Here is a 24388-nt window from a genome sequence, read left to right as displayed (position 1 = left end):
AAGGCTAGGAACTTCAGCTTGGGACCCTGCACTGTTCTTCGTCCAAGTCTCGCGGTTCTGAAGTTTAGCTGACGCTCAGAAAGCAGAATGCGAGAAGGGAACGAACGAGTGCGAATGCCGTGCCAGCGTATCCGTCTCTCTCGGATCGGGTTCGCGCGTTGCGTTCTCTTGGCTTGTGTTCCCACGGGGCGGGTGCGAACTCTTGAGCACCGAGGTGCCAAATTGGGGCGGCTACGCGGTTCGGATTTCAGTCGAGCAGTCAACAAGAGCCGCACTTTCCCCTTAATTAACTCTTCCCGTTTGGCCACCTCTTTACGCTGCCGCTCCGTGGAAACCCTCGCTGTTGGTTTGCGGGGCGCGTCACTAGCCATCGCGGAACCGTCACAGGTTAAGTCGTCGGCGTTCGCCTCATTTCCAATTTGTGATCCAGCCTGCTCTGGCTCACTACCGTGAGAGTTTATAAGGGTTACAGGGTCACGTTTGCCCTCTTCACCCGCGTGCTCTGCTGGCGCTGCGAATTCACGAGCCTTCGAAATGGTGAGGACCTGCGCAGCGTTATCTCCAAAACAAAGGCCCTTTTCTTTGGGCAGCACATCCAAGCGATTTGAGAAAATCGAGGGATACTGCATAGGCAGGTTTTGGGAGACGGCTGCCTTGGTCAGACGCAGCTCGAGCGGGCTCTCGATCGCGACGCGGGCAGTAAGTTGGTCGTGTTGGATACCTTTCCTATCCTTATACTGGCGGTACAGCAGGCCAGAACGGAGCTGGAAAGGTATGTTCTTCCGTGACACACCTATGTCACTTTGGTGACTCAAGTTGCGTAGAGACTGGTCTTTCTCTTGCTCAGCGGTGAACGTTTCTCTGTCCACACGAAGGAGTTCGAGAAAGCCATCTGAGTGGGGCAACACTAGATCGGTATTCAATTCCTCACCTAGCCCCAGCTCATCACTTGCGCCTGATTCGGAAGACTCACTATCGCCTGCACTACTATCGGTACTCTTTACCCCTGTGCTAGTAGTGAGTAAGTCCTGGGCTGGCTCGCCGTTAGGTAACGCGGAGCCGTCACAGTTTAAGTCGCCGGCGTCCGTTTCATCGCCAGTCTTTACTAGAGCCGGCTCTGGCTCACCACTGTGAGAATTTATAGGCTTCGGGCTTACAGGTTCAGGTTTGCCCTTTTCAACCACGTGCTCTGCTGGCGCCGCGACCTCACGAGCCTTCGAAATGGTAAGGACCTTCGCAGCGTTATCTCCAAAACAAAGGCCTTTTTCTTGGGGCAGCATATCAAGCGATTAGGGAAAATCGAGGGATGCTGCTTAGGCAGGTTTTGGGAGATGGCTGCCTCGGTCAGACGCACCCCGAGCGGGCTCTCGATCGCGACGCGGGCAATGGGCAAAGACACGCTGGTTTCAGTAGAGCATAACTCAATTTCTGGTGTTCGGTCGCGAGCGGCTGTCGTTCCCTCATCGCTGAACTGATCATGGTTTCGAGGCAGCGCTGAGACGCATTCCTCGCTTACAATAGAACTTGCAGTTGCCGCTTTCAGCGCGCGACTGCTTTCTGGAGGACTACATTTTTGCTCTGCGCCTACGCCTTTCAGGGTTGCAAGGAAAATCTGCGCGGCATCGCGCTTTTCAGCTAACGCCGCGCTCTGGCTTGGAGCGCCACAGTCGCTGTCAGGTGACAGACAACGACGCCCTGTGCCGCAGATCATCACATCAACTTCCCGACTGCCACTGTTCTTCTGAGCAACTACATTGTGCGTAGCTGACCAAGCGAGGCTCTTTGGCTGGTCACTGACGCACTGACGGGAGCGCGGCCCGCTGCTATCACTTCGGCTTTTAGACTCGGTCTGTATGCGAATTCCGAAGTATCGGAAGAGGGCACTTTTGGCTTTGTCGTAGTTTCTGGCATCCTCATCGGACAGTCGCGCTAATACCGCGCTGACATCGCAAGGAAGGATGGCCAGCAACATCATTGACCATTCGCCCTGATCTAGTTCCTCCTCCGCACATACCTGTTCAAAATTCGCGAGGAACGTTCTGAAGCTCTCGCCTCTCTGAAAAGTCCGCAACCGATCTCGGGCCCTTCGCTGTCTGAGAAACTGAGTAGTACGTATGAGCTCCTGCTGTTCTAGTTTTCGTAGTTCCTCGAGCTCAGCGAGTCTCTTACGGCATTGCTCCTGCCATTCTTTTTCAACCCTGTCGGCCTCCTTTTTAGCGGCTTCCTTGCGGTAAAAGCGTTCTTTTTCAATCCTGTCAGCCTCCTTCTTAGCGGCTTCCTTGCGGCAAAGGCGCTCTTTTTCAACCCTGTCGGCCTCCTCCTTGCGTTCTTTTTCAACCTTGTCGGCCTTCTCCTTGCGTTCCCTTTCAATCCTGTCGGCCTCCTCCTTAGCGTACCTGATTCCCTCCTGAATGACTTCCCAGGTCTCCCAAATTTTGTCACCCTCCTCCTTAGCACCACATTCCTTAATAGCCTCAATCAGCTGCGGCTTTCTGTGACTCTTCCTGGCCTCAATACCCAGCTTTTCACACAGCAACATCAACTCTGGCTTCTTTAGCTTGCTCAAATCCATGGCAACTTCCGAACGAGGACTTTCAATACAAGCTGCTACGTGAAATGCATAAGCGAGCACGTGCAGAAAAACAATCTACAGGAAGTGATAAATTTCCAGAGTTATCAAGCCTGGCAGATTCTTAAAGAAAGTCAAGCGCTCACCACTGCTGAAGCCAGGACCAAGCGTGGAAGATCCCGCCGCTGCCACCAGTTGATATGTTTCGCCGATGCTAGAAGCGTGTCCCACCAGGCATCGGATCCAAGAGCACCGCCGCTGTGCCGAAGGAGGAAGGAAACGTGGGCCGGAGACGGGGAGTAGGGGAAGTGAAGGAAAAACTGTATTCACATATTTACATTATTTACATAGAGCGGGACTGAGAATGGCTCTCAGTGGAAGGGCAACGTCTTCGTCAACCGTAGTCGACTGGAGCTAGCAGGCTTCTCGGCCACACTCACGGCCGAGTTAAATATCGTCCGGTTTCCCCAGATCCCTGGCTGGGGAATAATGGTCGACGAGCACTGTCCAATCCGATGGACCGAAGGGGACGTTCTTGTCACCACCCACGGCTGGGCAGGTGCGAGCTTTTCCACTCTAACGCAGCTGGGTCGATGAGAGGGGGAGAATGCTGACTCAACCAGCCCAGCGGGAAAGGAACCTCCCGAAGTCTTCCAGCAGGGGAATGAACTTGCCTCCCCGCCGATTTCCCAGAACGCGAGTCGGGGACACAGAATTCTTCAATTATCCGCCAGCGTGACCGGCGCCGCCAAGTCGCCTCCGCATTCACGGTGGTTGCTCGGACAAAAGCTCCTGGGCCTCGCCTGCCTTCGTCGCCGCTATAGTGGTCATCTCCGCTGTGGTCGCTGGGGTTTCTGCTGACAATGGCCCTCGACATTCTTGCTACACTAATCCGCTGAGGCTCGGAGGGGCATTCCAAACATCCCACTTCCCATGGTCGTCGCGGGGTTGTCGACCTTGGTGATTGTTCACGGTAGCTGTTTGATCGGGCCACGTGGTCCGAAGTACGGCTACAACAGCAGGCCTCGATGAATGTTCACGATAGCGGCTTGATCGGGCCCACGTGGTCCGAATTACGGTTACAACAGCAGGCCTCGATGAATGTTCACGGTAGCGGCTTGATCGGGCCCACGTGGTCCGAAGTACGGTTACAACAACGCCATGACGTATCCAATGCGGTTAGCTGCTCAATGAAGTGCATCAGCCCTTCGTTCCGATCGAGCCCTTGAGTTCCAGCGCCGGCTGATTGTATCAGATTTTCAGACCCCTTCAAATTCGAATTATCGAAATTGGCGTTCTCTCTCTCTCTCTCTCTCTGTGCGTGCGTGCGTGCGTGTGTGTGTGTGTGTGTGTGTGTGTGTGTGTGTGTGTGTGTGTGTGTGTGTGTGTGTGTGTAGCCTTCATTTCGCCACTCCACGTATAGTGGCAATGAGCACTGCTTTTTAATGCGAATGATCCATGTTGCATCTTATAGCTGTTACCGTTGTTCCATCGCACATTTCAGGAGCTCAGCCGAATCTCAGATCGACGGAGCTGGCTTCGCCACGGCGCGGGTCTTACGACGGGAAAGCCAACTCAAATGCGCACTAAATGTGCATCTGATGCCTGCCTATGCATATTTTTGTTATCAGCTCCTTGCTTCCGTATGGGGTAGCGGAAGCCAGTGGTAGCGCAAGAGTATAACAGTCCGAACAATACTTCGAGTAGCTATTTCGTGTGGTACCGATCGCTTGTAGTCATTTCGATGCAATATATTGGTCGGCCTACTTGAACCCCCCCCCCCCCCCCCCCTTCTTTTTTTACGAAATAAGTCAAAGAAATTCATGGTGGCCCCCACACCCCTCAAGAGTGACCGATATAAATCCACCCCTGCCTTGGCAGCACTACGGCGTTAACATGAACATTGGCGCGAAAAGAAATATACGAACACTCGATCGGACTTCACCAAGCTTTAAATACACGTTTGATGAAGTGCCGCAGTTTGCCATGAATACAACAGCGAAGAAGGTATGCCACAGTGGGTAGACCTACCCCAGAAACATTCCTCTGGAGAAAGGAGAAACAAGAAGGTTAACCGTTTATATGCGCGTGTGGTCGGCTACCATACATGTGGGGAGGGGATGAGCGAAAGATATGGGAGATTACAAACGGTAAAAAAAAAAAAAAAAACTATAGACTGCTGGAATCGTTGCAGTGTCTTGTGTACGGCGAAGGGGAGAAATGCCACGGTCCGAGGATGTTTTCATCTATGGGTTATGCTGATGGCGTGACCGATATAAATCCACCCCTGCCTTGGCAGCACTACGGCGTTAACATTAACATTGGCGCGAAAAGAAATATACGAACACTCGATCGGACTTCACCAAGCTTTAAATACACGTTTGATGAAGTGCCGCAGTTTGCCATGAATACAACAGCGAAGAAGGTATGCCACAGTGGGTAGACCTACCCCAGAAACATTCCTCTGGAGAAAGGAGAGGCAAGAAGGTTAACCGTGTATATGCGCGTGTGGTCGGCTACCATACATATGGGGAGGGGATGAGCGAAAGATATGGGAGATTACAAACGGTAAAAAAAAGAAAAAAAACTATAGACTGCTGGAATCGTTGCAGTGTCTTGTGTACGGCGAAGGGGAGAAATGCCACGGTCCGAGGATGTTTTCATCTATGGGTTATGCTGATGGCGTGCCTCGAGGGGATTGGATGCCGAAGCAAAGACTATAGGGGCTCGAAACGTACTTGGCGGCGGTCTCTCCACCTGGTGGCCGCAGTTTGGGGAGTCGAGCATTTCAATATGGTTGGTTTATTCGACTCGGGCTATGATGGACGCCGTAGTGAAGGGCTCCGGAAATTGACAATACATGCTGGCATTGAAAGCAGAGCGGCGAGATTCGTATGCTTGCAGGTCTGTGCTGTGCGTGCGAAGGTGCCCTGAAATTTCTTTACGCAAAATTAGTCCCAACGCAGCCCACAAAACGCCTGTATGCAAGGGCGTCCGCAGAAATTTTTCCAGGGGGGGGGCACCCGATGGGCGGGGGCGGGGGAGGCGGTAGGTTTGCACCAAAAAGGAACTATTTGTGGTCTAAACTACGCACAGGAAACAAAAATTAGAAACAGCAAATTAGTGCACTCACAGGCGCGCGGCTACCGCGCAAGGAGCTGCCTGCGATGTAAGCGAAATTTCGGGCTGTATTATTTTTTTTTTGAGCAGTGGAAACTTAATAAATTGCCATTGTGGGAACGGTGTAGAGCCATTTGAAATTTCTTTAGACGTTATACCACCTTCTATAACTGAAGCCTTATACTGAGCACCACCGGTTCAAGTGTTAGTCCAACCTTTTCCAACAAGAAATATTTCTGCTCACTCAGGCCTAATGGACCACCGGTGTCCGAGGAATCTACGAAAGACGTTCGCTACCGGATGTCCGATGGACGCCAAGTTTGATCCCGAATAGGAACTGCAGACATCCCTGGGACCGTGCTATGCAAAAAAAGGCGGCCGAATGAACGTCCATGCCGGATATTCCGACGTCCTTCGGATGCTAAAATTAGGATGTAAATTACCTAGAGACGTCCATGGAACTTCCCGTACCGCATTTAACGTGCGCATGATATCCGCTAGTCACTACACTTCGGGTGCTCAGACTTTTGTCGAACAACCCATTGTCAACCCTGTCATCCCTAAGATGTTCGGAAACGGACATTTCTTGGACCATTTTGTGGCAGCTGCTAAAACATATATAAAGTTGAAAGTAGCAATTCCTTGGTATTATCTGAACACCCGAAGAACAATTAACATGCACACAACTTTCCCAAAAACGGTGATGCCATCCTGCAGGCAGGCTATCCTGGAAATATTGGCAGCAAGATACTCTTAATAATTAATAGCTCTAATTAATCTGACAAGAACTGCAATCCACAAAGAGGGCGAAAAATTCAGGGATGCACTTTGTTGACCTAAAGTGCGGTGAGGCGAAAGCCTTACGCGCGGTGTTGCTGGTTGTGTCACTGATGTGTTGTTAAGCTTCGCCTATAAGAGTGAAACGCGACAGCGTCTTGCAACGCTGCCAGGGAGTCCATAGAACGCCATCGCTCGTTCGGTTCTACGCCTTGCTCGTCGGTAATTTGGTTTTTGAGGAAAGGAAATGTATCTGTTTCGCAACCTCGGTGGACACCTGAACCTCGCCGTAACGGGAAGGAAGGAAGATGGGAGTGAACGAAGACACCGTATTCACGCGCCTTTGTTCATTCCAAACTATCGAGCTGGCATGGCGTTTCAGGGAACACAACTCTCCCATCAACTCGATAACTTCATCTTTTTCTCACGCGAGTGAAACACATGTCCGCTCTTGATGTTTGAGAGTGCAGCGCAGAACATCTGTTTATGATCTGTTGTAATCTGTCAAAACAGGCGATAAAGACAAAAAAAAAAGAGCTGGCATGGCGGAGTGGTTAGCATGCTCGTCTCGCACTCCGGAGACCGCGGTTCGATTCCCGAACTCGACCAATTTCCTACTCGGTTTTATTTATCTGGTCTGACTAGAAATATTAATTAGGCTAATTGGGTAATTAAGCGGTTAACTAAACTCATTCCCACTTACTGGGAGCATCACTATACGATCCCTTTAATTGGTTGCGTGGTTACTAGCCAAAGTACAATTGGCCCCGTTTGAAATTCGCGCACTGTGACGTCACGACCGTTTCGACCAATTGAAAAGCGTGACATTTCTGTCGACAACTCGTATACTTACAACGATGAGACATTAAAGGCTTCCGCCTTAAAATAGAGCACTAGAACATAGCACAACAAGAATGCACCTCACACCCTAATCTTTTGAAGTCATGGGCTCATCCTCCTATGCCAAAGTGTGAAGTGTGTCCATTATGTGCTAGTGGTGGGTGGTTAATAAGTGATGTTTTTTAATGAAATTTTTGCGCTATGTATGCAAGCTGAGGCAGGCGCATTTTAAGAGGTTCAAATGGAAAATTTTGTTAAGTTGAAGATGAGGCATGACGTCAGGCCCAGGGCCTGACGTCATGCCAGTCCAGGGCCTCATACCAACACCCTCTCATACCTCGGTATGACGTCACAGACGCGAGCGCTTCCACGCGTCATGAAACTGGAGGCCGTCTAAAGGTCAAACGTGACTACCGCCGGGACCACGCTGAAGGCTCAAAACCTAGCGTAGTATTTCTTTGGCAATAAAACATCCGCAAACATCCCGTCAACATCCAATCTGGGCTGCGGACGTTCGGATTTAAATGGGATGTCCGGCGAATATTCTTGGTTCACTGGGGGGTGGGGGGCGGTGACCACCAACAACTTTTTTTATCCTCGCAATATGTACCAGCCCTTTATGAAACCTTAGCTGATAATTATTCGCAGCGCTAAGCGCTACCGAGCTGGAGTGCTCAAGTGCACTTCGCGCCAAGGTTTCGAGGTAGTACTGAATTTACAACAGTGTTGCGTTAATGTTTCGGTCAAACATTGTTTGGATGTTCGTGATCTTTTTTCTAACGTTTTCCGTTTCGGAGGTGAGTGTATGAGTTGCATGCACTCTATTGTGGAGCTCAAGCGTCGCCCTCGTTGCTGGTCCCTGAAAAGCGTTGCGATGTTGTGAAGCTTACCAACTGGAGTGCCTGCATGTTCGTGCAGGGTTGCTGAACCTTTTTCAAGAATGTTCGTGTACTATCCAAGCCCGCCTGAACATTGTTCCACCTTTTTCCACTGTGGTTCCATACAAAGCAGCCGTGACGGATTACCGTTGTTTCCTCCCACGGGAGTTCCACAGACGCCAATGCATTTTCTATTCAGGCGGCCGCATTTCGATGAAGGCGAAATGTAAGGGTCCGTGTACTGCGCGATGTCAGCACTCGTTAAAGAACCCTAGATAGTAGAAATTATTCCGGAACCCTGCACTACAGCGCCTTCCTCTTTTCCTTCTTTTTCTCACGGCGCGGTTGAGGTGTCCACCGAGCACGGCCCTGGACGACAGCGCGTTACCTGATCGCCCGGGTCAGCCGGATATATCTGCAGCAGATGAGGCCCTGGACTTATATCGCTAACCCCTGGGGCCTCCCATACCCTACAATTCTGGACAACACCACTTTTCAGCGGGAAAGAGTTTATGAACGCATTTTTTTTCATATCTTGTAAGAATTCTTTATAACAGTCAATATATGCGCAGATCTGCCCTCAGCAGGCTTGCATTATTTTGCTATTAACGTTTTCGCTATCGACAAAAACGTTCCCCACTGGTTTCCTACAGAAATCTTAACTACTCGATGCGATCGAGTGATGGAACTTTAAAAGAAATATTTTGCAAAGCATAGGAAGAATGTAGCATTACCTTCAGTATTTCCATAACAGCACCTTACAATATTCCAATATTCAACATTTTCGTCTAAGAAAGTTGAACATGCTCTAACCTCAGTTCAAATAAGGTTTTTTCTCTCTACAGCGAGGAATGGGACAGTTACTGCGCCTTTCCTTTCATCAACCAGCCTTCATTTTCTACCGAGGCTTTCGTTGTCTTCTATCTCTTCCTGTTCTCCAAAACCCTCCTGGATAACACATGGATAACCTATCCTGCTACCCAAGCCGCCATGTTTGTAATGTACGCTACTTATACGTGGCGCTGATTTCACTCTGGGTGCTCTTTATCGTAGGCCAACCTGGGCCTAAGAAAATCGCTATGCAGGACAGAAAACCGCGAACGTATATGCAGTCGTTTCGTAATAAGGTGAACGAATGTCACTGATAATATGTTCGAAATATGCGGAGTTCGAATGAAGGGGAACTTTTTAATACAGTCGATGTTGGCGGGATAAACGTACCGGATGTCAAATTAGGCGACTTCGTATTAATCGAGGGTCCACTATAATGCATTCCTGCACTAAACGATAACGAATTCGTACTGTCTTCGTAAAGCCATGGTGAGATTATACAGGTTGTCTCATGAGAGGTCAAACTTCCAGAGAGAGGGGAAAGTGCTTCGCGCAAGGCATTAACGATGGGGCGGATTGATTTGCTGGAGGCAATCTTGCGTAAGCAGATATAGAGAACAAACCTTATTTCATAGAAAAGTGAAAACATTCCCCGGAGGGCTTCTCATTTCAAGAGCCCGGGTCTCCCTGCAGTCTGGCCCAGTCGATCAGCTTGAGCTGTGCTCTGGCTCGTGTGGCCAGGAGGACACCAGCAAACCACAAACCTCTCAGAGATGTCTAGCTAGACGTCTCTGAGAGGTTTGTGGTTTGCTGGGACGGTCTCCTGGAGGTTGGGGTGGGTGATGGGACACACATTAGACGTGGGCATTCCAAGACGTAGTGATAGAACGTGGGGGGACTGGCTCTACAAGTGGTTGTCGTAAAGACCTTGCTTTTATCAACAAATCCCCCCCCCCCCCCAGTTAAAGAAAAGGTCGGATATGGCCGGTTGGTCTGATCGTACGTTGGTCAGCGGTACTTCGTCCGCTCGTCCGGCGACACGTTGCCGGTTGGGGCAGCAATTCCAAACTTCTTGAGACAAAACTGATTTATTGGAGACGGAGCAAAACAAGAACTTGCGGGCTAAAAAAAGGCGGTTTGAAGAAAGGCGGTTTGAAAAAGGGCTGTAGAAAAGCGGCCGAGACTGAGACTCGGCGCGCTCCTCCCGCTCTTTGTTTGCAGCGGTTCTTATCCCCTCGATAATTGGGCGGAGCTTTAATAAACCGGCTCTCGCCCAATTCCAACCAATACTGGTGCAGTGGCACTGCACATACAAGTAGGCGGAGCCCAGTGCTCGCCAGAGCCCGACTCTAGAGGCGCCAGTAAGTACTGCTTAGCTATTTCTGAAGTCGCCGACCTCACTGACTCCCCAGAATCTCCTTTCAACGGGAAACGGTCGTCGGCCCCTTGCGGCCCCGACATGGCTGTTCGCGGTCTTTCTTCCCAATCCCCGCGGGCTTGGACAGCGTCCGAAGCGCGCGACCCGCTGTCGCCATTCCTAACCCGTCCCGACTTCAGACGGACACGGTAGGGGGAGAATTAGCTACTGGCGCCGTAGGCTTCTGACTTAACCCCCCCCCCCCCCCCCCCCCCTTTTTGTCCCCGCTTTGAACACATACGAACGCTACTTGAATTTCGGGCTTCGTAAAAGAACAAATGTAGATTGTTTTTTTTTTTACTTTCACGATGAGACCTTCTTCTAGTTTGCTATTTTACATACCGACATTAATTAAGAAACATACTACCGCGCATGAACGTTCAAGCATAGTTTTGTACCAGTGGCTAGTCCAAGTCGGTGCCTTGATGGGGCATTTCAAATTTAGCTCAGCCAGTCCGAGCAGAACTTCTTTGGTGTATATATAATTAGGCACATCAATTGGCAATGGTGTACGTATCTCTCAATCACAAAAAAGCTTAATTAGTATCGATCTGCAGTTGAATGCGGCGTGTACGAGCCTTCTGCTGGGTAGACCAGTAACGCGGTAGTAGTAGCTGAAGATGGGCCGCAGAGTTCTGCAAGCACGTTCTTTCAGAGTGCCAGCGCCACACCTCCGGAGGAAGCATTTCATGCATTTTGCATATTTTCAGTGGTTAGGTCCATCAGTCATTTATTTTCCCCCTTAATTGCGTCACTTTCCAGAGGAAAGTATCAGTGCTTCACTTAATGCAAGAACCTTGAAAACCCATTTTCCCACACTTTCGCTCCTGCGACAGCGACTTTGAAAGGAGCTGCTCGGCAAACGAGTTACCATTTACCTTTCAGAGCAGCTGCACCGAATGATGGACGTACGATGACCATTTGCGCGCCACAAGTGTGTTGAGACCAAACGATTTGGCAGGTCGTAGCAGCTTGTTCTGACACGCACGGTGGCGCGGTTGTGAGCGGCGGTCATGTTCGTGGAAATGTTCGCACGCTAGTGTAGACACCACCAGTTTGGCTGAATGTGTGTCACATTCCTTCCATACCCGCTCTGCCGGTCATTTTTGGGGTGCCCCCACTCACTCCCGCCTTTTCCGCAAATAAACGGCTGAAAGTTATTTCTTTGCATGCATGCTAACCCTCCGGGCAGCGATCGCGTCCGGGCACTCCTCCTATCGCACTCGAATTAATTCATTTCGCACCACCCGCGGTTCATCTGCCAACGTTGTCATTTTTCAACGCTGTTTACTTTTTTGCTCACCTGTATGTCGACGGTGCGCGCAGTTCGGAGTGTGCAGTCAAGAGTAGCAGTCCGAGTGTGCAGTTCTGCATGACGCGTTCTTTGGCGCTGCTGTTTACACAACGCGAATGTCATTTTTACTTTGTATTGACGCGTTTAGGCATTGTCCTTTTGTTTGTTTTCATTACCTTTCCAATGGCAAGATGTTCAATGCCTTGCTTTTACATTTTGCCATTTGTCAAAGAAAGAAAGGCAGCGCGGCCTCGCAGCGTGACGCGCAGCAAAGAAAAACTAGTTGGACCCATCAACATCGACGGGAGAACAAACTGTCGCTCTTCAGTATACATGTATTAACCGTTTTCAAGAGCGTCTCCTTCCACCAGCTACAGATGTTTTTTCAGCACGTCACTGCCGCACCACAAGTCGTGTGATTAGCGCGAGCATGCCGTACTGTCGTACTGCTCAGGTGATGCCCTCATGCCTTCACGCCAGCAAGACTGTGTTCCGGACAGTCCCAATTGACACGGGTGCGCATGTTTCCACAGCAGGGTATGCACACCCGAGCAAATGGGCAGATGCAGTATATTCGTTAATAAACAATAAAATAAGTTACGCATGGAGAACAAATTGGCCGTGCATAACGCGAACTAATGAGGCAAAAGAGGGCTGTTCACTTCAAGTAAACGCTGAAAAGGCGTGCATACTTGGAAACAACATCAATAGCACAAGTTGTCATCAAACGCATGCGCAGCAGTTCCTTAATTTTGCCTTGAAACCATAAGAAAAGAATCTACAACGGCATTTTTTTTTTTCAAACGCGAAAAATGCACACCGAAAAGCAAGCAAACTCCCGAAACGCCTCAGAAAACTTGAGCGACAAACCACACCGTTGTCACACACATATATAAAAAATAATAATGACACGAGATCACGGATGTGAGAACAAACAGAACGAGGCACCAATAATGAACCATTTCAAAATAAGCTATGCCTGAACACACGACGAAACTCCCGATCATGCAGCATTCACACGAGACGAGCCGATTGGCCGGATGAACGATGAACTGCTTTCATAGCTTTCGAGTCCTAGTGGCCTCATTATGATGACAGTCGCTTACTGACGGCGTACAAGAAGCTTTAAAAGGCAAAATATAACTGAAAGCAAAAAGTATTTAAATCCGCCTAAAATTACACACCAATATTGTAACGTTGTTTTGAACACTATAAATTCATACTCTATTCGCACCTTTCAGCTGTGCGCCGCTGGTGTAGTGGTATCATGCAAGATTCCCATTCTTGCGACCCGGGTTCGATTCCCGGGCGGCGCACTTTTTTTTTTTTTTTTTACGAATAATTTGTTGTATTTTATGTTTATTGTGTTGTTCCATTGCTTTTATGGCTTCGACGATTTGAAACGCTGTTGAACGCATCACACTCACGATAAGGCCATAAAGCCTGTGTGTGCTCGCTTTTTTTTTTTTTTTTATGTGCGACCATGGTGTGTGTGGGACTATCAAACGTCGCCGATAACGCAGGAGCGGTGTTCGCCGACGAATTCTCCGCCGCGGCCTGGATATCAGCTCAAAAGGGTAGCCGTCAGCTGTGCTTTCGACAAACCGGGCGACTCCGGTTTTCCTCTAACGCCTATCGCGGCGTTATTTACGAGTGGCCGCGACTGAAATAAAGACAAGAATACGGGGAGAGGCCCCCGGGAGGAAGCGCTCAAGATGCCATAAAGGAAAAACCTAAAAACCCTCAAAGCCTCAGAAGTTGAAACTTCCGGAGGGCGGAGGGGAGGAGGGAGAGAAAGAGAGGGGAGCACGGACGGACCACGGACGGACAGATGTCTCGTCTGCTGCTGCTCCAGGCAGGGGTGCGATCTGTGGGAGTACGTGCGCCGCCGCAGTGTTTGCCGGGACGGCTCATTCAAGATGGCCGCCGACTTTTGTACGCAAAGCATGGCGCGGGCAGTTGAACGGAACTTTACGGCGACAAGCTGGCCCCTGGTGCTGTGTACCGACGTCTGGGATGTTTTTCAGACTTTCTAAAACTTCAGTCAAGAAGTGGACCAATGCTGCTACTCACGGGGAAGCTACCAGACCACCACCAAGGCAAGATAGTCACGGGGTTCGTTGGGCTTTCTGTGTGCGGCACTTGACAATGAAAGCTGCCGAGCGCCCTTGAAATCGTACCGTGTTTACGTCGCTTATGCGCTGAAGGATTTTCGCATAATCCTGCCGTCATCTTGCGGTGGTCGTTGGCCCCTCGGGACAGCTCTTTTCTTGTGCTGTCTGTCGATTTCAACATGTTTTCTCTGTCTTGAACGAAAGTGAAGTGGTAGTGTTCGGGCGCCAATCGGGCAACGGTCGCGATGTCTGTCACTGCTTTCGGTGTCCGTGTCAAAGAAGAGCCTGGATCTTCGGCCCAGAGTTCAACCGAGGGCGTCTGCTATGTCTGCAGCAGTCCTGGGGCTGAGTACCCGCTCAATTCGCGGCCGCGAGATCGTGGCCCCTACTTCCCGTTCCTCGAAACGCACATCCCACCCCTAGGCGCAGACCGGCCGACGTCCGAAGGTGTCGTTCTCGCCTGCCCCGTGTGCTTCTCTTTTCTCACGCAGCAGTGGGAAGCTCACGAGCAAAATGGCACTCCTCGAAACAAGCGCATGTACTGGCTGAAGCGCACTGACAACGGACCCTATGCTGGTATGGAGCCCAGCATGCAGGCACAAGAAGAAAGTCCGGAGCGGAGTTCTCGCCACTCTCCCGTCGCTGCCACTGCTGCTTTAGATTTGAGTCTACCCGCTCCAGGAGCACCTGCCGCATCCACGGCGCTTGCGTCAGCAACCAATGAGACTTGCTTTATTTGCGGCAGCTGCAGCCGCAACGGACCACTAGCCAATGTGTATGCCAAGCCCATCGCTAATTGCCCCTTCTTTCCCAGCTTGGCGTCGCATCCCCTGCCGCCGGGTGCCAAGCCGATGGACTCGGCTGGCCGTGTTCAGGCGTGTGAATCCTGCCATCGGTCGCTGTTGGAGCAGTGGGACTCGTACCAGCGTTACACGGTGCCCCACTCCGAGCGCCGTTACCGACTGCCGTCCCGCGCCTTCACTTGTTTTACGTGTGGCCTCGAGTTCCCGGTAAGCGCACAGCGCGTGGTCAGCGCAGTGCCTGGACCTGACCAGCAGCCCGTATTTCCTTTCCTACGCACTGTGGCCCCTCCGCCAGGTGCTCAGCCGCTCACGGCCACAGGCCGAGCTCTGGTTTGCTCCATGTGCAACAAGTCACTGCAGCGTCAGCTGCGTGTCTTTGAGATCTCCAACGTGCCCGAGTCGAAGCGCCACTTCAAGATCCTGCATGAGGGGGGGACGACGACGCCTTCGGCCGTGGCGTCGTCGTCGCCTGCGAGTGTCCTCCGCAAGCAGCTGCTGTCACCGCAGACAAAGTACCTGGGCTGCTACCTGTGTGAGAAGATTGGGCCCATGGAGAGCCTGGTCGCTTGCGACACCACTCCGGCAGCAGGCCCGCACTTTCCTTTTCTGCGCGACGTGGCGCGACCCATTGCTGCACGGCCAATGGACAACCAGGGCCGTGTTCTCCTTTGTGCTGAGTGCCGTGCTGAGCTACAGCTCCAGTGGGATGCATTTGAGAGTGCAGGGTTGCCATTGGTCCAACGGCGCTACCATACGGCTGGCTTGACATCACCACCGTCAGCCTCCCAGGGCAGCTGCTTTGTCTGTGCTGAGCCAACAAGCGAGACTTTTCCCGTATGCAGCCGTGAGGGTCCCGGGCCATTTTTTCCCTTTCTTGAGTCGCATGCGGGCCCTGGTGCACTCGACAGCACTGGCACAGCACGTGTGTGCACCTTCTGCTTCCACTCGCTCATGGCCCAGTGGCTGGCCTACGAGAGCTCGCCGCATCCAGAGGATGCAGCCAGGGTAGCACGCCGCTACAACACGCACCACTATGTTTGCTACATCTGTGGCATCACTACCTACCGGCGACGGGTGCGGACGCTCACTGTGCGCGATTTCCCATTTCTACGGGAGCATCCAAGGCCGGCAGGTGCGCTCACCCTTCGGGATGGAGTAGTCTCATGCCTCACCTGCTTCGAATCCCTAAGCTCCCAGTGGAAAGACTATGAGCGCATGCGAGTCCCAGTAGAGATGCGCAAGTACAACTGGATTGTCCTGCCTCCGCCACCTGAAGAAGCCAGGGTTGGTATTTATGCTTTTTGTATGACACATTTAAGTTGGCTGCCAGGGTTCAGCCAGCGACAGAAATGACAGAAAATTCCAGATGACTTTGAACTTTTATTCTAATCAGAGCCTCCCACTAAAGTATTTCCTTCTCTGTTGTCCTTTCTGTGGGCTGCCTATTAAAATGCTTGCTGTTGATTCCAGCAGCACTTTTACCGGCGCGTTTCGTTTCAAAAAAAGAAGTGGCTTGAACTGTGTTCTTTGCCATTTCTTTGTAGTTTAATTTGCTTGCTTAGCTAACAGAAGTGCAAATGCTTGCATATACTTTCAGCTGAGATCCATATGGAATCATCTGCCAGCTTTCATAGTACCTTATGCTTATAAAACATATTCCAGTGGACAGTGTCCAAATATGAGATTCTACCAGCATGTGTTGCATCCTGGGTGAGTTCTTATTTTAGCATGATGCATAATTGCAATTCGTCCTGTGTGCTGATGCAGAATTGGAGGAAAAAGAGCCAGAATAATGAACTGCTTTACTGACTCTCTTTCCTTGGCTTTACTGCATTTTATTTGGGACGGGGATATCTGAGCACATTGCAAAAGCTTGATTGCTAATGCAGGTGCTCTGCAGATTGTTATGAATGCATATACTGCTCTCCAATTGTGCGCAACCTTTTATGACTCACTATTACACTTGGGTATCTGTAGTTGTCTGTCTACTTGCTGCATACTGCGGTGATTATTGAGACCACATATATTTCTGAAATGCTGTGAGGGCAGTCCAGTGAAGCATTTATTGGTAACTTTCTTTAAGGTTTCTAGCCTTAGTTGCTTTTGTGCCATTAAACTTCATATAATTAACTCTTTAAATTATGGCACCAAGATGTCTCTGAAGAATGCATCAGTGCTGGAACAGAAAGGGAAAATTATTGTAAAACTTAATTTGTTATATGTATTGCTGTGTTTTGTTTCTATGCAATAGTTGGCTTGAGTTTGTGCTACCATGTTTAGTATTTATTTGTCGATGGTAATTATAGTAGTTGAATGTAATACGTAGCTGCTAATTTTTGTTTTGGACATGCGTTTCCAGTGTGAATTTGCCGTAATGAATCTCAGTGGTGTTCAGTGACTAAGATCAGATGCACTGAAACTTATGTGTACATTTGCAGTGTAAAAGCAGTTTTGTATCATAGCTGCTATGGATAATTAGCTGTGGTTTGGTGATTTCACTGGTTTCAGTTTGCAAGGTAGACTGGCCCTCATTTATTACAGGCTAAACATCTTTTTATGAGTACCAGTTATAGAGCTTTCCTTAGCTGTTGTACCAAAATGTGTTGATCGGCAAGTCAAAAGTGTTATACTTTGCTTGTGACATCTGAAATTCTTTAGTGCTTCACTGGTCATAGCATCCACTGAACTAATCATGGCAATTGGATTGGGTCAGCTTGCAGGATCTCATCATGGCTGTAGTTCATTGGCATTGTGGCCATACTCAAGTCGGTACCAGTTTGTTCGGTCACAGAAAACAATTATGTACTGGGGGCCATATTCATTTGCCACTTTGGTGAAAAATGGGAGATTTATTGCACTAAAATAAATAATATAGTCACTTTGATTGAAACTGAAAATATTAGTAGCCAGTGTTTGTTACGTTTCCATAACTGTGTCCAGTACATCTATGTTGAGTTGACAACACAACCTCCTTTGCATTTCTTTGAACATTGGCTTGTGCGTATAGATTGCGTTTTACGTTTATGGATCTCTGTCGGCTAGCCGTCCAACTTACTTCCTTATAGCAGCTAAGGGTTGGACTTTTCAGTTTTTATTTTTAAAAAATTAGCTTTTTTGAAAGTTACCTGTCATGGTATTCTGCTGCCAAACAGGAGTTCTCAGATTTGATTGCTGGCAGCGGTGGCCACTTTTCAATGAAGGCAGATGCAAAACTGTCCATGTACTGAGATTTTGGTGCACTTTAATCTGCTAGCTTTATATAACTGCAGGTGGTCAGAATTAACTCACAGCCCTCCAATGTGGCCTCTGTGATAGTCCATGTGCAGCTTTGGGATGTTAAACCCCACATAACATGCCATACCATACCACACACCATGCTGTCATACCATACCATACCTAGCCGCCACGGTGGCTCAGAGGTTATGGTGCTCGTCTGCTGACCCGAGAGACGTGGCCACGGTGGCCACATTTCGATGGTGGCGAAATTCTAGAGGCCCATGTACTGTGCGATGTCAGTAAAGAACCCCAGTAGTTTGAATAATCGAGAGCCGTCCACTATGGCGTCCCTCATAGCCTGAGTCGTTTTGGGACATCAAACCCCATAAAACCAAAACTATACTGTGATGCGCCGTACCATACCATTCCTCTCACTGGGTTTGGTTGTATGTTGAAAACAAAAAAGTGCAGTTAATGGAATGGGCAGTTGTGAGCTTGAAAAATATTAAAAGTGGTGCAGGCTGCAAAGGACAGTAAAAATTCAAATAAAGGCAGCTCACACTCTCTCTTGGCCTAGTTAATCTCCTCACCACTTCCTCTTTTGCTGCTGACAAAACACCACCACCCGCTACATGACAAAGATGCAAGCACTTTAATTGGTTGGTGTGTGATGTGCTAATGTAGCAGAGAGTGATGTTGTTTCCTCTGCGAAGCTGTCTGGTCATGCCATCACTTAGGAGGAGGGGAAGGAGGGATCATGCTTGTAGAGGTTACTCACCAACATGCAGGATAAGTAATCCAGGAGAAGGGTACGGTTGGGAAAAGCATGACGAAAGCACTTGATTGTGATGCCCGCCTCTGTTTTAACTGAGTGTTTTCAAGAATATTCTTGCAGTAGCACACCCTCGGACCGTGCCTTGTAACTGCTGCTGTATAACAAAACCTGACCACTATGGGTTCAAGTGCACTTTAAACAACCCCCGGATGTTGAGATTAATTTGGAGCTTTCCATAACTGTGTGCTTGTTAGCCGTGATATGGCTTTGACGCATTAAAATCTATTAGTTCGGTCTGTGCCTATTGCATGAAACAGCAGAACTTAGTGGGAAAAAAGAAACCGTCTTTTGTGATGTATCTAGTCGTTATTGAGTGCCATTAGAGAAATTGAAAGATGATGTATTTGCTTTTGATCATCCTTAAAGCAGCTGTACAAACTGCGACAGGGCCTGTCTGCAAACCTGAGTTTGCAGACTACTGCACTATTCAACATGCTTAGTGAAGCATTGCAGTACTGCTTTTATGGGAAAATTCGAAATCGGGCATTTTTGGTCAATTATGCCAAGCATGTTGTGTTGTATGTAACATGACGTTTGAAGTGTGATGTCAGACCTTATCATTAGTGGCTTGAGCTTTACACATGATAGCCTTAGCTATTTATGCACGATTGAACACAACACAACAGTTCTCATTAGTGGCAGCTAGACATGAAACTGTTTATTGCATCATGCAGGAATTAACTTAGAATATAGAACTGTTATTGTGCATTCCCTGTGGTGATGAAAAGGATTGGATTGAAAAGAACCTTGAAATAGGTAGGGAAAAGTCATGTGATGGGAAATGTTCACGAGAGGTTGCGTAAACTTTAGCTAATCTGGAGACCTTGTCTCAAATCAGCTCATAGACTGAGTTTGATCCACCCTAACTTTCTTTGAAGACCATTACAGTGCCAGCCTTGCTCCTGGTAAGTAAACATGGCACTGAAGAGTGTTTGTTTGTTTGCAGGGTCACATGTTATTTCATTAATAAGCTGTGGCAACTGTGTCTGAAATGACCAGCCTTCCTTATGCTGGGTGATAGGGGTATTTTTTGACATCAAGCGAGACTCTGGTTCAGAACTGCAATACAATATAGGCTCTTGTTCACCAGCTTTTTGAAGCAGTATAGGGCAAGAGCAGCCTTTGCTTGAGTTTCATTTTTGATGTACTCTTTACATTGGGCTGCATACCTGATTTGAGGTTGTGGATTTGTGAAATGGCACAGGCGTTTAAGCAGGATGCCTTTGCCTGCGGACAGATGTTAGACATATGTAATTTCAGGCCCATTTTATTTCACACCCAACGTGACATGGTACAGCCTAACATGTACTATCGGGGGACAAAAGTTGTATAGTCCACGCGGCGGGAGCCGAAGCAACGGAAAACTGCGTTGCAACGCCATCTACAGGCAGCATCTGGGATTGAGACAGCCACTGCGTGACCTTTATTATCAGCGGGCATGTCGCTTGGCTCGTTTCAATGTTTCGTGCTTTAGCTCGCCAAAATGCCGCAGTTTTCCATTGCTCTGGCTCCCGCCGCGTGGGGTATACCACTTTTGTCCCCAATAGTACATGGTAAACTTGTCTGTAATGTAAATGGCTATTCTTCATATCCGTGTAGAGTAGAGAGGTGCTTCATGGTGGAGCAGTTATGCTTTTTGGAACCTTCCTCTTCACACTTATCTGGGATTGTCCTTTGTGTAGTCTGTTACCAGTATTGACAAAGGGTGTTACTAATACGATGAAAGGACACAATGCAACAGGAATTTTTTTCATTTTGGTTGCTAATTATATCTGTCTGACACATTTTCCACAAAAAGTAATACTGAATACTGCAGAAGCAGGCAGTATTGACCTCTACCTGTTACTGTCACACACTGTGGTTGTCTAACTTCTTGCTGTGGGTAAACTAGCCATTAACTGCTCAGGATGCATAATGGAGACCTGATATGGTGATGGGTTATTCATCCCAATACTTTGAATGGCATGAAAACATTAAAACTTTTGACAGTCCCTGCAATGTCTGGCCAGTTTCAAACTTTTTATAGTGTAGTGACATTTAGTCAGAAGGGTCATGATCGTGGTTTCTATTGACTTTGCCTTCTTGTTGTGCTTGTGGTCATGAGCTGATCAAGTGTGCACAAATGGGTGATGTAGTGGTGTCAAAACAGAAGCTATTTTTGCTGATATAGTGAGCACAGAAGCAGGAGCAAGCAGCTTTTTTTTTTCTTTTAGTCAGGTCACAGAGTAAGGATTTCATATATGGCCGTAGAAAAGGCGATCTTTATGGAATTTTTGAAGGCAATTCAAAGTTCATAAAAGCTAAACTTGAAGCACTACTTTCTTGTCCCTTTTCAACTGCCTCACCCTAGCTTTGTCTGTTGTCAAATTTTTTGTTTAAGTGTGTGCTGATTCAAGGGAAAGCAGTTCTGGTTTCAAATTTTGTATTTAACACCAATTTCAGGCTTGGTATAAATGCAGTAATCTGGAAAATATACTTTTTTTTTATTTAGTTACATAGTCACATACACTCTGCTTAGTTTTTTAAAGCTCTTCAGCTTTCCTTTCAGTCGTCTGGTAAGTTTATTCCAAGAGAGTTTGTAAATTGTGAAACAAAAGTATTCAACAGGAGGTTCGAAAGGAAAAACTTTTGATGGGACATCGTTTAAAGAGTATAATGAAAAAATCTCTGTGAGCAGAAGAGAAAAAGAATTTACAAAGTAATGAAGCCATAATTGGCTGTAAATGAGTTTTATCAAATGTTTATTGTGATAAAATGAATTTTAAGTGTTGTATAAAGGCTATTCAAAAATGAAATCTCTGAAAAAACTTAGTGCTTGTTAGCTTCTGTTAGTTCCTACAGTAGGTAGGTGTTGGAGCTAATAGATATATCCTACTTATGTCAGTGACTAGTAGAATACAGTTGAGCCTACTTATAACGGCTGCAGTTGTAATGAATGCTCACTTATTACGAACGATGGTGAGCTGCCATCAATGCATGTATTAGGGCAATGGGATTGCGTCTCAGATACAATGAACTCCTCTGGCCGCAACACTTGGTTACAGCGATCGAGGGGGTGCCATAACTGATCTCCACAGTAAAAAAAACTCCCGCTTCCCACAAATGTGGAACTTGAGACACCGCCTAGCCTCGAAACACCGCCCAGATAGAACGTAGCGACCTAAGAACCAAAACAAGAGCCAGCATTGAAGCTGTAAATAACTACTGGCCAAGCGTACGTTGACAAGCTACAAGACCTACGATGTCAATGCGTGCGTTTGTGTGTGCCAGCTGGGAAAAGGGCCTAAATGGGAAGCAGAAGCCTGATTGACGTGAGACAGGGGCTGCATTGAAATCGAGACCACAGTGCACAGTCGCCGATCAATCAATGGCACAAATTTACGATGTTCGAATACTAGTCACGTAGTATTCCTTGCTGGCCCAGCCGGTCACTGGGCAGGCGATGCATGCCCAGTCGGCTGTCTATCTTTTGTGCTGTTGCTACGTGCAGGCATTGCATTGCACTACTTTTGTCACTGCGTGGGCTCGGGAACGATGCATGATCTCAAAATCGGATTTGTGACAATGCATCGTTGATGCATAGCTGGCTGCACCCAATGTCGCCTGGGATGACTGTGTTGGTGCAAATGTTGATGCCAATATCACAGAGCCACGAACAAAAGAAGCTACTGGACGCCAATTATGGGAACTCCCCTATTTCCTATCTGATGGAGGTAATGACAAGGGTGATCTAACACCAGTTTTCATGAAAGCTTCAATGGTGATTAGTTATTTCGTGCTGCTAGAGCAACTTATTGGCAGCTGAAGTCTCAGTATGAAGCATATGACAAAAGTGCCCTGATGAGATTTGCCTTGTTGATGCGCATAATGCACTTTTTAAGCAAATAAACTGCGCTTTTGCCCGACGGTGTATTTCGGCTTTAATATGGAAAGTCCAGTTACTAGGAATGTTGGAGAAAGCAAACGCTATCCATGTGATCGACAGGTTCATTATAAGTGGGCTTGACTGTACATATCCGATATATATCATTATACAGGGTGTTTCACCTAAGACTTTCTGCAATTTTTAAAAATAAGCTATTTGAATTAGATGCGCGCTTTTTCTGGCATAGCATTGTAAGTGGTGTAGTACATCATAATGCAGCTAAGACGTGCTAACTAGCAGGCTTGTTAACCAATATATAATAGTTAACTTTTAAACTATTACCGTTGGGCTCCTTAATTATTGAGAGGCATGTAGCGCACCGTAAGTAATGTCCATATCCGTTTTTAGAATTTCGAGAACGCGATTATCCTCGGCGCTGTGGCCCAACAAATTTTGGCTATCTCGACGAATTAGGCTCACTGGAGAGGTTGCTTTGCCTGCAAGCTTCTCAAACCGCATGTATTTTGGCGCAATGTAGGCGAAATTTGTTGGGCCACAGCGCCGAGGATAATCGCGTTCTCGAAATTCTAAAAACGGATATGGACATTACTTACTGTGGGCTACATGCCTCTGAATAATTAAGGAGCCCAACGATAATAGTTTAAAAGTTAACTATTAAATATTGGTTAACAAGCCTGCTAGCTAGCACGTCTTAGCTGCATTATGATGCACTACACCACTGGTAATGCTATGCCAGAAAAAGCGCGCATCTAATTTAAATAGCTTATTTTTAAAAATTGCAGAAAGTCTTAGGTGAAACACGCTGTATGTGATCAATAGAATAAAGCAAGCATAGTCATTGGTAAGATATTGTCAAAATAGCAGGGACGAAAATGAGGGAAGTGAGAACGGTGAGGGTACACAGAACTTGCTTTTGAATTTGAGTTAGAGGCCAGAAACGAAAGGAATACGAACTACAGCAAAGTGTGTTGCTGTCAAGGTACATGACAGTGCTCAAATCCAGGACAAGAATGAATAGTTGACATATGTGCTGTACCTGGATGTATTTTTTTCCTGTGGTTTGTAGGAGCACTGTCTTGTCCCTCGACGTGTACCAACCAGCACAGCAATACATATTGCTGTTTAATTCTAGTACATTCTGAAGCACCTGTATATGCCTGTCTTGCGTCTCAAAGAACACAAACAACCCTTGAAATGTAAGGGCTGAGGTGAATAGAGAGATAGAAGTGTGCACAACCAAAATATGAACATGTCCTTTATAAAGCTGCAATTCTATAGCTGGTTAAAGGTTAAAACTGAGTAGTGCGTGCTAAGCTTGTCTTGCATCCATATATCTGCCATTCCTTGCAGAAACACCTGGCCAGTTAATGTGGCAAACTTATGTTATACTGAGGCTGGATGGGAACTATTTATGCTTTTATCTGTAGTAAGGAGTAGCTGGGAAATAGCATATAGGGACCAGCAGGAAGGTTGCTGTGACTGTTTAAGAAGTGCTTCTACAATCATAAAACTACCTTTAATATTCTTGGCCATATGACTGAGCTGAGAAATGCTGGGACATCACTAAACTACGACATGAACTGCAACTTTGAATTGGAACTGATCCTAAAAATGGATGGAAGATGTGCCCCTCCACTTACTATTGCTGAACTACCAAGGAAGACATGGGGTTATTATTTAAGTGATTTATTTTATTTTATTGTTGATCTGCTTTTTGACTTGCTTCTAAAAAGAAAACATTACAAAAAACAAGTTTTGATATTGCTTTGTGAAATGTTTTAAAGAATGTGCTTGAAAAATTTGCACTG

The 24388-nt window shown here is 47.7% G+C and overlaps 1 protein-coding gene and 1 non-coding gene across 2 annotated transcripts in view; both read left to right on the top strand.

Moving 5' to 3' along the window:
* Positions 1-12971: 12971 nt before the first annotated feature.
* TRNAG-CCC (transfer RNA glycine (anticodon CCC)) lies at positions 12972-13042 on the top strand. Its single transcript has one exon. It is a non-coding gene; the product is annotated as a tRNA-Gly (tRNA).
* Positions 13043-13516: 474 nt separating this feature from the next.
* Positions 13517-24388, top strand: part of LOC149351524 (uncharacterized) — a 116853-nt gene continuing 105981 nt past the window's right edge. The window contains exon 1 of the mRNA XM_089580889.1: positions 13517-15927. Within this exon, the coding sequence (XP_089437015.1) occupies positions 14086-15927 (1842 nt within the window). The 5' untranslated portion in view covers positions 13517-14085. The remainder of the gene's footprint in view (positions 15928-24388) is intronic.

Source organism: Amblyomma mixtum, chromosome 3 (genome assembly GCF_055824585.1).
Source record: "Amblyomma mixtum isolate Tamu chromosome 3, ASM5582458v1, whole genome shotgun sequence".
Taxonomy (NCBI): Eukaryota; Metazoa; Arthropoda; class Arachnida; order Ixodida; family Ixodidae; genus Amblyomma; species Amblyomma mixtum.
Note: the sequence above shows the minus strand (reverse complement) of the source record. Positions and strands in the feature narration are given on the sequence as shown.